Source organism: Microtus oregoni, unplaced genomic scaffold, assembly GCF_018167655.1.
Source record: "Microtus oregoni isolate MIOR12 unplaced genomic scaffold, Mior012 000018F_ref0000195, whole genome shotgun sequence".
NCBI classification, from domain to species: Eukaryota; Metazoa; Chordata; class Mammalia; order Rodentia; family Cricetidae; genus Microtus; species Microtus oregoni.
This window is the reverse complement of record NW_024543077.1, coordinates 30,642,716-30,657,016: the sequence shown is the minus strand read 5'-3', so window position 1 is coordinate 30,657,016 and position 14,301 is coordinate 30,642,716. Positions and strand designations below refer to the sequence as shown.

The 14,301-nt window shown below is 38.7% G+C and overlaps 2 protein-coding genes across 3 annotated transcripts in view; both read right to left on the bottom strand.

Annotated features, from left to right (window-relative positions):
* Positions 1-376: 376 nt before the first annotated feature.
* LOC121458713 (protein-lysine methyltransferase METTL21E) lies at positions 377-10,612 on the bottom strand. The gene is made up of 4 exons (XM_041668020.1): positions 10,570-10,612; positions 4,033-4,199; positions 3,043-3,160; positions 377-780 (listed from the first exon to the last, which is right to left on the bottom strand). Exons 1-4 carry the CDS (start codon positions 10,589-10,591, stop codon positions 377-379), a joined length of 711 nt encoding a protein of 236 aa, XP_041523954.1. The 5' UTR covers positions 10,592-10,612.
* Positions 10,613-13,195: 2,583 nt separating this feature from the next.
* Positions 13,196-14,301, bottom strand: part of LOC121458745 (DNA repair protein complementing XP-G cells homolog) — a 28,010-nt gene continuing 26,904 nt past the window's right edge. The window contains exon 15 of one of the 2 annotated variants that reach the window (XM_041668063.1): positions 13,196-13,818. In XM_041668063.1, coding sequence (XP_041523997.1) covers positions 13,249-13,818 — 570 coding nt within the window. In that variant the 3' untranslated portion in view covers positions 13,196-13,248. The remainder of the gene's footprint in view (positions 13,819-14,301) is intronic. The other variant, XM_041668064.1, reaches the window with a different exon arrangement.

Genomic DNA, 14,301 nt, shown 5'->3' with positions numbered 1-14,301 from the left:
AGGCTGCAATTTCAAGGCCAATCTAAGATACATTTTCAAAAAGAAATAAAGTTATCACATTCAGTTAGAGACATCATTATTGAAAATCGCTGTTTTGCAATGATGAGACTTTTACTGAAAGTTTGTTACCGTATAATTAAAGTGTTGAGCAGACAGACTTGGGAACAAGTTGTCTTGGTCCTATAGATGCACCTAATGTGTGTGTGTGTGTGTGTGTGTGTGTGTGTGTGTGTGTGTGTGTAAAATTCCTTGCCTATAATAAGGCAAGTTTAGATTTAACTTGTATTCTTATAGTGGTGTGTGTGTTTTCTTTAAAGCAAGGATCTACTAGAAACTACCTTGGCATACCCATGCCCTAATTCACAGACTGTACGCACTATGCACTCCTCCGATTCTTCTTCATAGCTTTGTACAACTTAATATTCAGGCTAGGGAAACTAGAGAGTTCCTCGAGGTCGAACAGTTCCTTAAATCTATCTACAAATCTATTTTCCTTCTCCAGCCTGAATCTCATGGCCCAGAGGATGATGGTGCTTTCTCTGCAGAGATGATCAAAGGTCAGGAGAAGCTCCTCCAGGAAAGGATGGGCGTAGACGACATCGGCTGCCAGGATGTAGTCAAAGTTAGTGGCAGACCTGGGGAAGTCCCTGTCTAATGCCACTCCCCAGGACAGCTCTTTAACCTGGGGCAAATGCTTGCATTTCATTTTGGTGTTTCTGGAAATATTATATTGCAGGTTTCCAAGTAATTCAGGTAAGTCTGTAGCAGTCACGCGAGCGCCTATGAAGAAGGGAAGGTAGGAAAAGTGGAATAAGACCAGTCAGCTTTCAACCAGCATGCACCGAGATTCTTCACAACTGCCAGACTCAAAGAAAAGAGTGGGCAGCACATAAGTGCTTTTCAGAATATACACTAATATACTTTTCTGCCCCTCTTTTTAAAAAAGAGCAAAACAGAATCTTGTGGTGTTTCTGTATCTTGCTGACCCCCTGTGTTTTTTGTTTAGCTCATCATTGTTGTTCTCCATTTAGGAGAAGAATAACAACAAGAAAAGAGCGCTTCATTGCAATGATCCAAGGTCAACAATAAAGGCTAAAGAAGTACATTCTAAAGAGAGCCCCAAACCTTTGCATGTTTAATGGAATAAAATTATTATTAATAATAATAAATTAAATTGGTGAATAACATAGATTAGCAACAAACTTAAAACCATGTTGGCTAGTTTTCTATCAGCTTGACACAGATGGTTCCATCAAACTACCCTGCCAAGTCTGTGGGGACATTTTTTTGATTAATGATTGATGTAGGAGGGTCCAGCTCCCTGCAGATTGAGCAAGTGGCACTTAGTTGTATAAGAAAGCAGGTTGAGCAAGCCATGATAACCAAGCCAATAAAGCAGCACTCCTCCATGGTCTCTGTATCATATCCTGATCCAGTTTCCTGCCTGGAGTTCCTGCCTTTACTTCCCTTAGTGATAAAATGTGACCTGAGAGTCGTAGATGAAATAAACCCTTTCCTCCCCACATTGTTTCTGGCCCTGGTGTTTATCATTGTAACAGAAACCTAACTAGTGCAAGAATCACAAAGAAGCTCCTAGATTTCACCAATATAATCTGGATAAGCAAATCTAGGTGGAGAAATGACCCAGGATTTACAGGCAGATCACCCACTAATAAACATCATTGAAATATGATACTGGGTGGTATATAAAGAACTATAGTTATATAGTTCTATATATAGAAGTCAATGCATGAAGAGAGGTGTACATGAACAAAGTGGAATATTCCAATATCCTTTGTCTCTAGATACAATAGTATTCCACTGATGTGGAATTCTCCTCTGTATGCTGTCAACACCATTGGTTAATTAATAAAGAAACTCCTTTGGACCTTTATCAGGGCAGAACTTAGCTAGGTGAAAAAACTAAATTGAATGCTGGGAGAAGAGGCGGAGTCAGAGAGAAGCCATGTAACCCCTCTGGAGGCAAATGCCAGAACTTTAACCAGTAAGCCACAGCCATGTGAGGATACACAGATCAATAGAAATGGGTTAAGTTAATATGTAAGACTTAGCCAATAAGAAGCTAGAGCTAATGGGTCAAGCAGTGATTTAATTAATACAGTTTCTGTGTGATTACTTTGGGGCTAAGCAGTCGGGAACCAACAAGCAGCCCTCCCTCTAACAACATTCTATTAGCCATCCTTCTATCAAGAGTTGGCTGAAGCACAGGATTTATCCTGTGCAGAAAACAGAAAAATGTGTAAGACACCAGAAGGGAGGGGCCTGCATCATGGTATTAAGTAATGACCTGATTCTTCCAACCCTAAAAAAAAAGTTGATTTGAATTTTCATTTTTCTCCAACCCTCTAATAAACATAATCATTAAGGGTCAAAAAGAAAAACTCTGAGCCTTTTATGTAGGACCAAATGAGAATGGAAATAAAAAAAAAAAATCTAAGGACAAACCCCTAAAAATCAAAGCTGAGGTGTGAGTTTCATGTGATTTCTAATACTACGTCCCTATTTTAACAAGTGCATGTTCATAAAAGAATAGGGCTCCCAAATCCCTGAAAGGAATCTAGCAGGACGACTAATTTCACCTCCTACCTAGGCTTGTAAGCGCTCCTTCCACATGAAGATTTAAAACTACTTACAAGGAAAATTCTGGAAAGAAACCAGCAAAAGGATGGTAAAGTGGCAGATTTTCTTGCTGAAGTCTGTTTCAAACAATTAAGGAGGGGCTAAAGAAATGGCTCAGAAGTTAAGAGAACTGGCTACTCCTCCAGAGGATCTGAGTTTAATTCCCAACAACCATATGGAGGTTCACAACCATGAATAGTGGTATCTGATGCCCTCTTCTGGCATAAAGTCATAATGAAGATAGAGCACACATATCCATAAAATAAATAAATGAATCTTTTAAAAATATAATTAAGGAGTTTCACATAAGCCCAGATCATAATACACTGGAAAGCAAAAATAACTAGTATTTGATCATTAGTTTCCTGACCAACTCCAGTCAATAAAGAAATATCTACTTACCAAGTAAACTTGCCACAATGGAGACAAGCCCTGTCCCAGCTCCAATTTCAATCACATTTTTATCAACCATGTTATATTGCTTGGCATGTGTTTCCAGGAAATAGCAGAGAACAAGGGCCTATGGAAATTGAGAGGAAAGGATGTTTGAAGTAGTTTTAGTAAAATTAAACTCTATTAGGTCAATATGCCAGATATTATGATCTGCTAATGTGTACATCTGGGTATGAGTAAATTTGTGGATGCTAACATACACCATTCCAGAAAATTTTCATCCTCTGATAAGACCATCATTTTGGCCAGCTAGAAAAAGTCCTTGTTGAAAATCAAAACGGAAATGAGTAAAAACAGAGTGTGGTTGTTTAAATTTGACCTTCTTCGAACTTCTTTTTCTTTTTTCTAGACAGGGTTTCTCTGTGTACCAGCCCCAGCTGTCCTGGAACTCACTCTGTAGATCAGGCTGGCCTCAAACTCACAGAGATCCACCTGCCTCTGCCTCCTAAGTGCTGGGATTAAAGGCTTGCACCACTATCGCCCAACTGTCTTCTAAGTTCTAACAACACCAGATGATTCCAATTAATGTGTGAAGGTGGGGAGGGGAGTAGTAGTGGTCGGCTGCCCTTCATGAGATAACTGGTAAAGGAGAGGGGGCCTATGAGAGTGTCCTCGTTGTGAGTCTCAAATAGACATCCTTTAATCTGCCTTTACTCAAAACAGAGGCAATAAACAAGAAATGAAAGCATTTACTCTTTTCATCTCTCATAGCATAAAAGCTAACGGCATCCACATCTTTACTGAGCCTACAAATGTCAAGAAAGTCAGAAACAAATTTAACAGTGGAAGCAATTTCCCATTACGTGATGTCTAAATGTTGGTGTTGTGTGAGATCACAAAATAGAATCTTGCAGCCTGTTTCTTTCTAACAAGTAAAATAAAATAATGAATAAAACCCGGAAAGCAACTGGGGTGCAGCAAACTCTTAAGAAATGATACCGAGGGCCAGACAACAGCACCATAACAATCTTTGGCTTCCGTAATCCGAATCTCATGACCAGCGAAGTGAAAGCCTTCCCAAGAAACAGTCGTTATCTGAGTTGGAATAAAACTCCTTGCCATGATCTCTGCAACCACCTGCCTGTCATCGTCACCTTCTCTGATCTCTGAAAGAAAAGAACAAAACAAAACCAAAAAAAGGGGCAGTGTTTTTAATCTCGCTAAGTGAAACAAGCCAGACCCAAAAGGTAAATATCGTATGCTTTTCCTCACACGAGAATCTAGATTTAAGATGTAATCAAGATTTTCCAAGATTTTTCAATATAAATGTATAAGGGGGACTATATATAAGGAGGACGGACTAATGGAAGAGGAAAAGAAGAATGGAAAGCAAATACTTTGTTATATTTTATATGTGGAGCCTAGATTTTAAAGTATAGATGGGGGACTGCTTGGGGATATGAAAGGAAAGAAGTGCAGAGCAGGGAGCCAAGGAAAGGTGGTGTGGGTGGGGATGAGTAGAACACTGTGCAGGCATGAGGACATCATAAAGGAACCCACTATTTTGCATGCTTACTGAAAATAATAAAGTATTTTTAAGTCCTACAAAAAGAAAACTCTGATGGAAATACAGCTCTTCTCAGTTCAAGGTATTGTTGAATATTCACTGACTTTAGATGCAATAAACTAGCAAACTATTTAAAAATACTCCATGGGGACAAGAAGGCTCAGTATGTAAAGGAACTTGCTGCCAAATTGAGGACCCAAACTCAGTCTCTAGAACCCATAAGGTAGAAGGAAAGAGCTGACTCCGTGTTGTCCTCTGACCTTTACACATTTCACACTTAGACTGTGGCATACCCTTAACACTCCTTAAGTTAACTTCTCAACTTAAGAAATAGAAGAACAAAAATATTTCATAATTTAACATAACTCCTCATATGCCAGGCTCTCACCATCTCTTTGATGTTTACTGAAGTTGATACCACCACCATCTATTTCTGAAACACTAAATAAAGCACAAAATAATTGATAAGAGTTTTCAAAAACACACGATAAACTGGATTAAAATAAACATTGGTGAAAATATACGATCTTGAGTCTATTGCAATTTCACAGTACAACTCCAAGTGTTCTGGTAATGTATACTTTATACATTATATATATATATATGTATATATATTATATATTATACTTTGGTAAAGTATACCTATACTTTATGATCTCTGGTTATTCAGAAAATCAAAGATACTTAATTCTACTCAACAATATACTCCTGTACTGTTTATAGTCATGTGTTTTTTTTTGAAGTATTGAAAATGATCTTTAATTAATTTAACAATATTTTATAGTCATGTGTTTTTATGTTGTTATGTTGGTACTAGCCATAGGCTCATAGCATCAACCACTCTACTCTCCTCCTCCCATTAACACTGGCCCTCAGAGATGCAGAAAAAGCAGAAAGATGAACAATGAGTATTCTTCAGCAAGAGCGATGCCCTTCCAAACATTGATCTGAAACTGTCCTTAAGCAGCCATAAGTATTTACATTCAGGAAACAAATAATGCTGGTAATTTGTTTCATTTGAATTTTTTTTTAAAGATTTATTTATTATGCATACAACATTCTGCCTTCATGTATGCCCGCATGCCAGAAGAGGGCGCCAGATCTCATCACAGATGGTTGTGAGCCACCATGTGGTTGCTGGGAATTGAACTCAGGACCTCTGGAAGAGCAGCCAGTGCTCTTAACCGCTGAGCCATCTCTCCAGCCCCCTGTTTCATTTGAATTTAACTTCCATCTACATGCACTTGGTTTGCTGAGACTGATGGAGTAATAGTGTCAACATTTACTGTAGAAATCCTTTAGGGAAAAGCAGAGACATTAATTGCTTGCATGAACTTTTAGCTGACTCTCTCCTCTTGGGCCTCCTTACTGCTCATAAAGGTAACACTTCTTTGACAAGTCGCCTGTGGCACCAAGGATCAATAAATGTTAGAGCACACCAAGTCCTATGAGATTCTCTAAGATCTCCAGTCTTTGATATCAAAGCTTTACTGGTAAATATTTGCTGATAGAGTCTACTGTATCTGACTTTTCATGTTATCATTATTTTAAAGGTTAGTTGCCCATATTTAGTGAGGAGGTCTAACAAGCGGGTGATAGCAAATGTGTCTCTGACTTTTCACCTTGTCTTTCTGAATAAAGAGAGAAGATCATTTCTTTTTGAAAGTGGCAACTTTACTTCCATAGGGAAGTGAAATTTCAACAACACACATGAATCTTCTATTATAAAGATTTCAAAGAGAGTTTATAATAAACAACTATAATAACTACTGATTTCTTAAAGACTCTAAAAGAGCACAGTTCTATCCATCATACAAGGCAAATTAAAATACAGGCAGGGGAGAAACAAGAGTGGAGAAATTGCCATGGAAGCTCAGGCATGGTGGTCCACCTGCAACCTCAGTGCTCAAGAATCAGGAACAGCCACCCCAGGGCACACTGGCTAACTGGAGTAGCAAAGTCATTTAAAAATTAAGGAAGGAAGTGTTTTGCAATTACTTTGTTATCCTGCGATTATCTATTTTGAAGCTCTTTCATACAGAATAGTCGTCGGTGCCACTTTGCAGCTATTAATATTTGCTGACAGGGATTAAAATCTACCAGGTGCTCTTGTTCTCCTGAGAACAAAAGGGATTTCAAGTGTGAAGTGAAAGCCAAGTTTTGCCACATTCCAATGGGGCTTTTCTTGAGAAGATTTCAACAGTGAATCATCTCTGTTGCTAGACTGAAGCCTTCAGAAGAAAGGGTCACATAAACAAAGACTGTTCGTTCATTCCCCAACTGCTCAGACCCGAATAATCACAAAGAAACTATATTAATTACAACACTGCTTGGCCAACAGCTTAGGTGCATTCCTGACCAACTCTTATATCTTAAATTAACCCATTTCTATCATTTTGTATTGTCACAAGTCTGTGGCCTATGAGTAAGGTTCCAGGGCATCTGTGTCCTTTGGCAGCTACACGGCGGCTCTTTGACTCCACCTACTCTCTCTAAATATATATCCCTTCCAACCTGGCTGTCTTATGCCCTGCCATAGGCCAAAGTAGCTTTATTCATTAACAAATAAAAGCAACACATATACAGAAGAACATATCACATCAGGGGCAGAGAACAGAAACAGAAAAAAAGAAAGAGAGAGAGAAACTGACTTTAATAGCTATGACAAGTGAATTAATGCTTCCATTTGAGGGCTGTCATGTACAAACCACCTCACTAAGTGAAGGAAAAATGTCATTCAACTGAATCTTCTATTCAAAGGAGAATGCCATGTGTTAAAGGTATTTTGGGATTAGTAAATTGTCACACACTAGCATAAAAGATATAATTCTGCTGCTTTGACAGCTCAAAATCTTAGAGGTTATTTTTGTTGTTATTGTTGTTTTTCTGAAACTGACTTCTGAGAAGACTCCACAAATATTCCCATCCAGTCTGTTGGTCTGCTTAGTTTCAATCCAATAGTCCAAACGATACTATATTTTGTATTTTTACAGGAGAAAAAAATCTTTTCTTATTGAGATTGGTCAAAGTACAAGTGAAAAACAAAAAGAGTGGAAATTGCACTGAGAAATTGATGCTTGGATCAAAAAGGGAAAGGCATTAAATATACACCAATGAAATTTGATAATTATTACAAAAGAGGCATCTCTGAAGTGTACTGATGTACCCCGGTGGGTTGGCTGAATCAAGAGAAGCAACCTAAAGGAAGTGACATTTGCAATCAGAGAATCCTTGCACAAGATTGGCCCGAGGACTAAGGTTGAGATGAGGCTTGGGTGCAGCGCTGCAGTCTAGGGCAATATATTTGCTACACTAGCTGGAGACATAGAATTATAATATGAGAATCACCCATTAACACATACTGAAGGTTAAAAATAACCACCCAAATAAACATATGCTAAATAAACTAATTTCCTGTGTGTTGTTTTCATTACTCTTACACTGTGCTCTTTGGGGACCCACCACCAAGCTCCCAAATAATTACATGGATGTTTATTTCTCTGTTACAAATGCCCGGCCTTAGCTTGGCTTACTTGTAGCCAGTTTTTCTTAAACTTAAATTGTCCTGTCTACATTTTGCCTCTGGGCTTTTCCTTTTTTCTTCTTACTCCATGACTTGCTGTGTAGCTGGATGGCTTGCCCCTGGAGTCCTCCTCTCCTCCTTTCTCCTCTCCCTCTTCTTTTTCTCCTTCTATTTATTCTATTTGCAAGCAAGCCCCACCTATACTTTCTCCTGCCTTGCTATTGGTCATTAAGCTCTTTATTAGACAAATCAGGTGTTTTAGACAGGCAAAGTAGCGCAGCTTCAGGGTTAAACAAATGCAATATATCTTTGCATCATTAAACAAATATTCGACAGCATAAACCAATATAACACATCTTTAACTAATATTCCCCAATACCCTTGTGTCAAATAAAAAGCACTTAAATTTACCAATATAATCTACCTCAGATGTCTCCAAAACTTGGTTTTGGATGTCTTTATTCAACGCCAATTACTGTTCCCAAGGGGTGACATACACCACTTCAAAAGTGCAGGCTTCCTAGTTGGGTTCTCCACTATGACTGCTGCCTTCATCCCGACTCTTACTGCCATCTCTAACAGTCAACTTTGCTCGAGGAATCCTGGAACAGCCCACTTGAGACTTTCTTTGATCTATATTGTAGTTGACACAGTTGACAGATCTTCCTGCCCTCTCTCCATCTCCCTCTACTCTCAGAAAGCTTTCCCTATTTCTGTTCTTCCTTCATCTCCCACTCCAACCATTTATCTCCAATAAATCCAAATCAACAGGTTTGGGAATCACTGTGCACTGGGATCATGAGACATTCGCTGTGGGGGATGTGTAGTCTGCTCCACAACTGAAGATTTTCAGGAGCTGCCATCTTACAAAATTCTGCTGCATCTACTAATAGCTCTGAGGACTGTGGCATGGGGCAGGCAACATGATGTATTTAGAATAATTAGGGTAGACGAAGCTTTAGAGTTAATTACAGTGTATCCCTAGACATACACAGGAATGAACTTTTAGCTCTCATACTAGTTCTAATTTCAATCTGTGTATAAATAAGTGATATCTTATTATTCTCAGATCTTCCTGGAAGTACTGAAATATGAGGATTTAACTATGGTCTTAGTCCATCTTTTCCAAGCCCGCGGTACTAAGTATAAAAAGGACAGGACAGATAAACATCCTTCAGTACTTGAGAACCCAATGTTCTTCTACTTGGTGGAAACCTTGCCAACAAAATGTCTTCTTCTTGGCTACAACAGCACACACTTCTCCTTAGCATTCTAAATCCAAACAGACGTTTGCATTTTTGTTTAGCTACGTAGATGAATAGGGGATATGTCTTCTCCTATTGTAAAATATTTTAGCACCCTGCCTCAAACTCATCTTGAACTACTTCCACCTCAGTTGTAATTTGCCAAACCATCATGTGCAGTTTTGAAACCAAGAATTGTTACTAATGGCTATGAAAATGACAAAATTCTATTCCTAAAACAGAGAAATTACCTCTGCATTCAAATTATACGAAGGGGTGGATTCTCTATGAGATTACAACTTGCACCTTTAGGTTTACAAAGTGTTGGCATTTAAGCTAGGGAGGCTGCCAGCTCTACTTGCACCCAACTCTGTCTGCCTGCAGATATGCTCACCTCTGTAGGAGCCAACTGTTAAACCTGGCGTGTCTCAAAGAAAGAAGCAGGTCTATGGTTGTTTGAAAACACCTACAGTGTATATAGATAAGAAGGACAGAAAGAAATTGGAAGACAATTTGATCTGGGTTAAAACTACTTTACAAAAACATGGCAATTTTTCTAGTCTATATAAGAAGTAGAACTTTTATCCCAATGAAAGATCATTCTATTTAGGAACCTAAACAAAGTCATACATCATATGCAAGACTGTAAAAATGGTAGACCAGTTTCAAATATTCAAATTTAAATTCTTACATCTAGAAGCCAAATTACATTATGTACTTTTGCCTACAATCAATAGTCAAAAAGATGATAAATACATGTTGGAGATACTTTGTAGCCTTAAACTCAACTTTCATGCAAACATCACTAAAATTTTACTTTTTATATAGAACTATTTTGCTCTCCCTCAAACTTTTTAAAAATAACCACAGCAACGTGTTTGGTGACTAGCATCTTATTTTAAATGTCATTTTTTTACAGATCAAAGAAAAACTATAAAATATTTTTATCTTATACAGATTAAATTATTATTATCAGTCAAAATTATCCCTACTATATCAGGAGCACTACTGTTTAACAGTATTCATTGAACATTATTGGAGGTACTTTAGGTTAGTAAGCACAAGCCAAGATACAATATGTAATTAATAAGCCCTACTTCCCATTAAGGTATTAATGAAGACTGAAAAAATAAGTTTTTAGATTCTATTAATGGTTTTTCTACACAGAATAGTCTAATTAAAAGAAGAAACAAAATATTTACCTTTTTCAGTTTCTGGATCCATCAGCTGCTAAATTAGTGAATAGTGATATGTTGATGTTTTCTTGATCATTTGTTGAACAATAAACACATAATTCACTAAAATATCAAATTCATGATCATTTCAAAATGGATTCAAAATGTGAAGTAAGTGTACCTATCGCACAGTTTAGCTTCTGATGTAGCTGAAAATATTATAGTAAAATATCATATATTAAAGCATGATTTAAGGAAAGTTATGAATTATAATAGTAAAATTTCATTATTAAAGCATGTCTTAAGGAGGTCATGAATTATAGTAAAATATCATATATTAAAGCATGATTTTTAGTAAAATATCATATTAAAGCATGACTTAAGAAAGGTCATAGATACTACATAGTACCCATCAGAATCAGAGTAAAGGCTTCATGGTCAAAAACTAAAACCTGTTTGAGAGGCTGGTGGTGGTGGTGCACACCTTTAATTCCAGCACTCAGGAGGCAGAGGCAGGTGGATCTCAGTGAGTATGAGGCTAGTGTGAACCACCAGGTGGTGTTTATGAGTCCACATCACCCCAGCAAAGGCTTACAACAAGCTCAAGCATGATATGCTATTCACTTAGAGCAGGTAACTGTAATAGGCTTAAATGAGCTGTTAGTCTCTGAAAACAATTAGCTGTGTCTACTTCTCAATTTAATTAATGTCTCATGACAAATAATCCCAATATTTCCATCCTTCTTCCAAAGTTCCTACTTTTCACAGTTACCATCCTTTTCTTTGTTGCATGCCCCTGCAAGTTAGAAGCCAAATTACTTCCCTCCTGTTAATAGACAATAAACACGAATGTTCAATAAAATCAAGATCACACAGCTAAAAGAATAGCAAGTCTTCCCACCTCCACCAAGTTTTCCATTTCTCTCATTAAAGGAGACAGTCTTTATTATACCTGTCTGCCTAGAGTGAGTACGTAATCAATGTTAAGGCTGGACATACCTAAGTGTCAGCTGAGTTTACAGAAGGTGAAACAGAACCATCCACAACTTCTGATTTGCTGCTGAAGCCTCTGAAAATGTCCCAGGCTGTCCCCAGAGCTCGTAGTTCGCTACTGTATACCCTGGCAACAAGATCGAGCTGAAGGGATTAGGGCCCAACAGCTGCAGCTTCTGCGCCTCTGGTTGCACAACAGTGACGTTGCAAAGCCCAGAAAGCAAAGGCTGAAGAAGGACACCTGGGAATACAGCAAGAGATCGTGAATACATACCACATCTTCAGTGAGGATGTAGGCTACGCAAGTAAGAGCAAAAACTAAGCTTTCAATTCAGGTGCCAAGAGTTATTCTAAGACTCTGTGGCTGCGATATCCTATAAAATAGAGACCGTTCAGTTTTTAAGTCACCTTTCTGGGTGTGAACACAGATTTTAGAACCCAACAACTACATCAGCATGGGTGTAGCATTGTTCTGTACCCAAGAATCAGAAGACCAGGCTTCCTTCTCACCGAGGCTGAATAAGCAGGCTGGGATATGGTTCTCTGAGCATCTCTACGCCAGCACAGAGGTGTGTACTTCAGGGCTCATATAAATTTCCTTTCACTTTCGTGTTGCAGGAGGAATCAAAGCCAAGCAAGACTGCACACCCAGAAATGTGAGTACAACTTCTAAGACATACTTTTAGACCGTGATGTACACAGAGCTGAACTCAGGTCATTTCATATACAGGATAGGTCTAGGCATCCCAAAGCCCAGTTTTCATTATTCATGTCAATAATCACTTATGACTTGGGGACATTTAATTCTTATATTTCTCAGCTTTATCTCATATAAAACAGGAACATAAAAAGCACATAAGATGTATTTGGGCAATAAATATTACAGGTAAAACATTCCTGGAATTCCAAAACCCTGAGGAATTCACACTGCTATGCAAAAGCAGGTGACTTTGGTCCGAGGACACATTCCCTTTTTGACTCTGTTTAAAACAAGCATGAATAATGAGCTAATAAATAAGAATTATTTGCCTCTTTCAGAGAGTTATTTGAAAGATCATGAGGTCCCCGGTGCTAAGATTTACAAGATCCAAAACTTCACAATCAATTATATTAACCAACATGACAATAATCATTCATTACACTGAAGAGTACATGGAGACGGATACCTTCAGCGCTGCCTTTCTGTAAGGAATCTGTCTCTATTAGGAAAGCACGTGTTAAACACGCGCACAGGCACACACACACGGTATACACACACACACACACACACACGGTACGCGCACACACACACGGTACACACACACACACACACACACACACACACACACACACAGATGCTCGTGTTTGAACATTTGGCCCACAGCTGTTTGAGGAAGTTGTGAAACATTTAAGAGATGGGTCTCCATTGAAAGAAGTAAGGTCTAGTCACAGGTACAGTAACGTGTCTATCCCTGTAGCGGTGAACCAGATGAACCAGTCTGGCTACCACTATAACTGTACGCCACAGATTGACCAAAACATACCATGTTTCCATGTTGTTTGTGGATAATAATGTAGACACTCACACAGACATTTTCATGTAAGGTTTTTCTGTTCTTTGATGTTTTAAATAAACTTTAGAAACCAAACTATAAGATAAAAACTACACGTTCAAAATGGAGATTGTACAAATAGATTTAATTTCATGCTCTCAACACATAATCATTGCGAACATCATCCTTCCAAACTGCTGGCTTTTTTTAAATTAGACTTTCCTTTCCTTCTCCTTAGCTTCCTTTTTTTCTTCCCAAATACAGGTCTAGCAGTCACCAGGACTGCCTTGACTTCGTCCCCATCGTCCTCACTGGAGCTGCTGGTACACACAGCAGACACATCCCTTCCGTGAGCCTCTCTCTTCACGCTGGGCAAATCCGAGTGGCGGGCTTTTGGTGACTCCGCTGTTCTTCTTTGCTGGGAGCACATCTCAGATGAACTTTCTGCATCCTCACCTGAATCCCCGGGGGACTCTGAGAGGTAGGGGTCCCCCAGAAACCCACCACTTCCTGAAGACCTCCTTCTTTTGGGGTCTGATGTTTCTCTTGGGCTCGTCAGGCTTCTTTTGGGGGTGTTTCCTTTTGCCTTATCCAGGGTGCCAATCTCTTTCTCCAGCTCGCCAGCTGCCTCTTCTCTGCCTTTCCTCAGCATGCATGTCACAGCTCTGTTCAGCCTCTGGCTTTTTATGTGCTTGGCATCTTGTTTTTCCTGTTGAGCTAATCTAAAAAAGGAATCAATTCGTAGCTGGGTCTAAAATAAAATAAAATGATGAATCCGATTAGTGAGTAGTTTCTAGACCAAAGCAATAAATTCAACTCTGATCACTCAGATTGGATTACTAGTTCTAAGAATTCAAGATTCATGGCCTGCCAATCTACCACTGTGGGGATTTGGAGGTTTTGTTTTGCTTTGTTTTATAACAACTGTATCCTCTTCTCTGGCAGCAACAGAATTTCAGGTCAATGTCTAAGTCATCCAATGCTTTTCTCTTAAGAACATTAACATCATCATATAGTACCTTCAAGGGACAAATTAGGCACCATCAAAAGCCACAGGAAACAAAAATCCACTGTTAAGAAGATATTCTTCTTCTTCTTTTTTTGGTTTTTCTGAGACAGGGCTTCTCTGTATAACAGCCCTGGCTGTCCTGGAACTCGCTTTGTAGATCAAGCTAGTCTCAAACTCACAGAGATCCACCTGCTTCTGCCTAGTGCTTGGATTAAAGGCATGCAC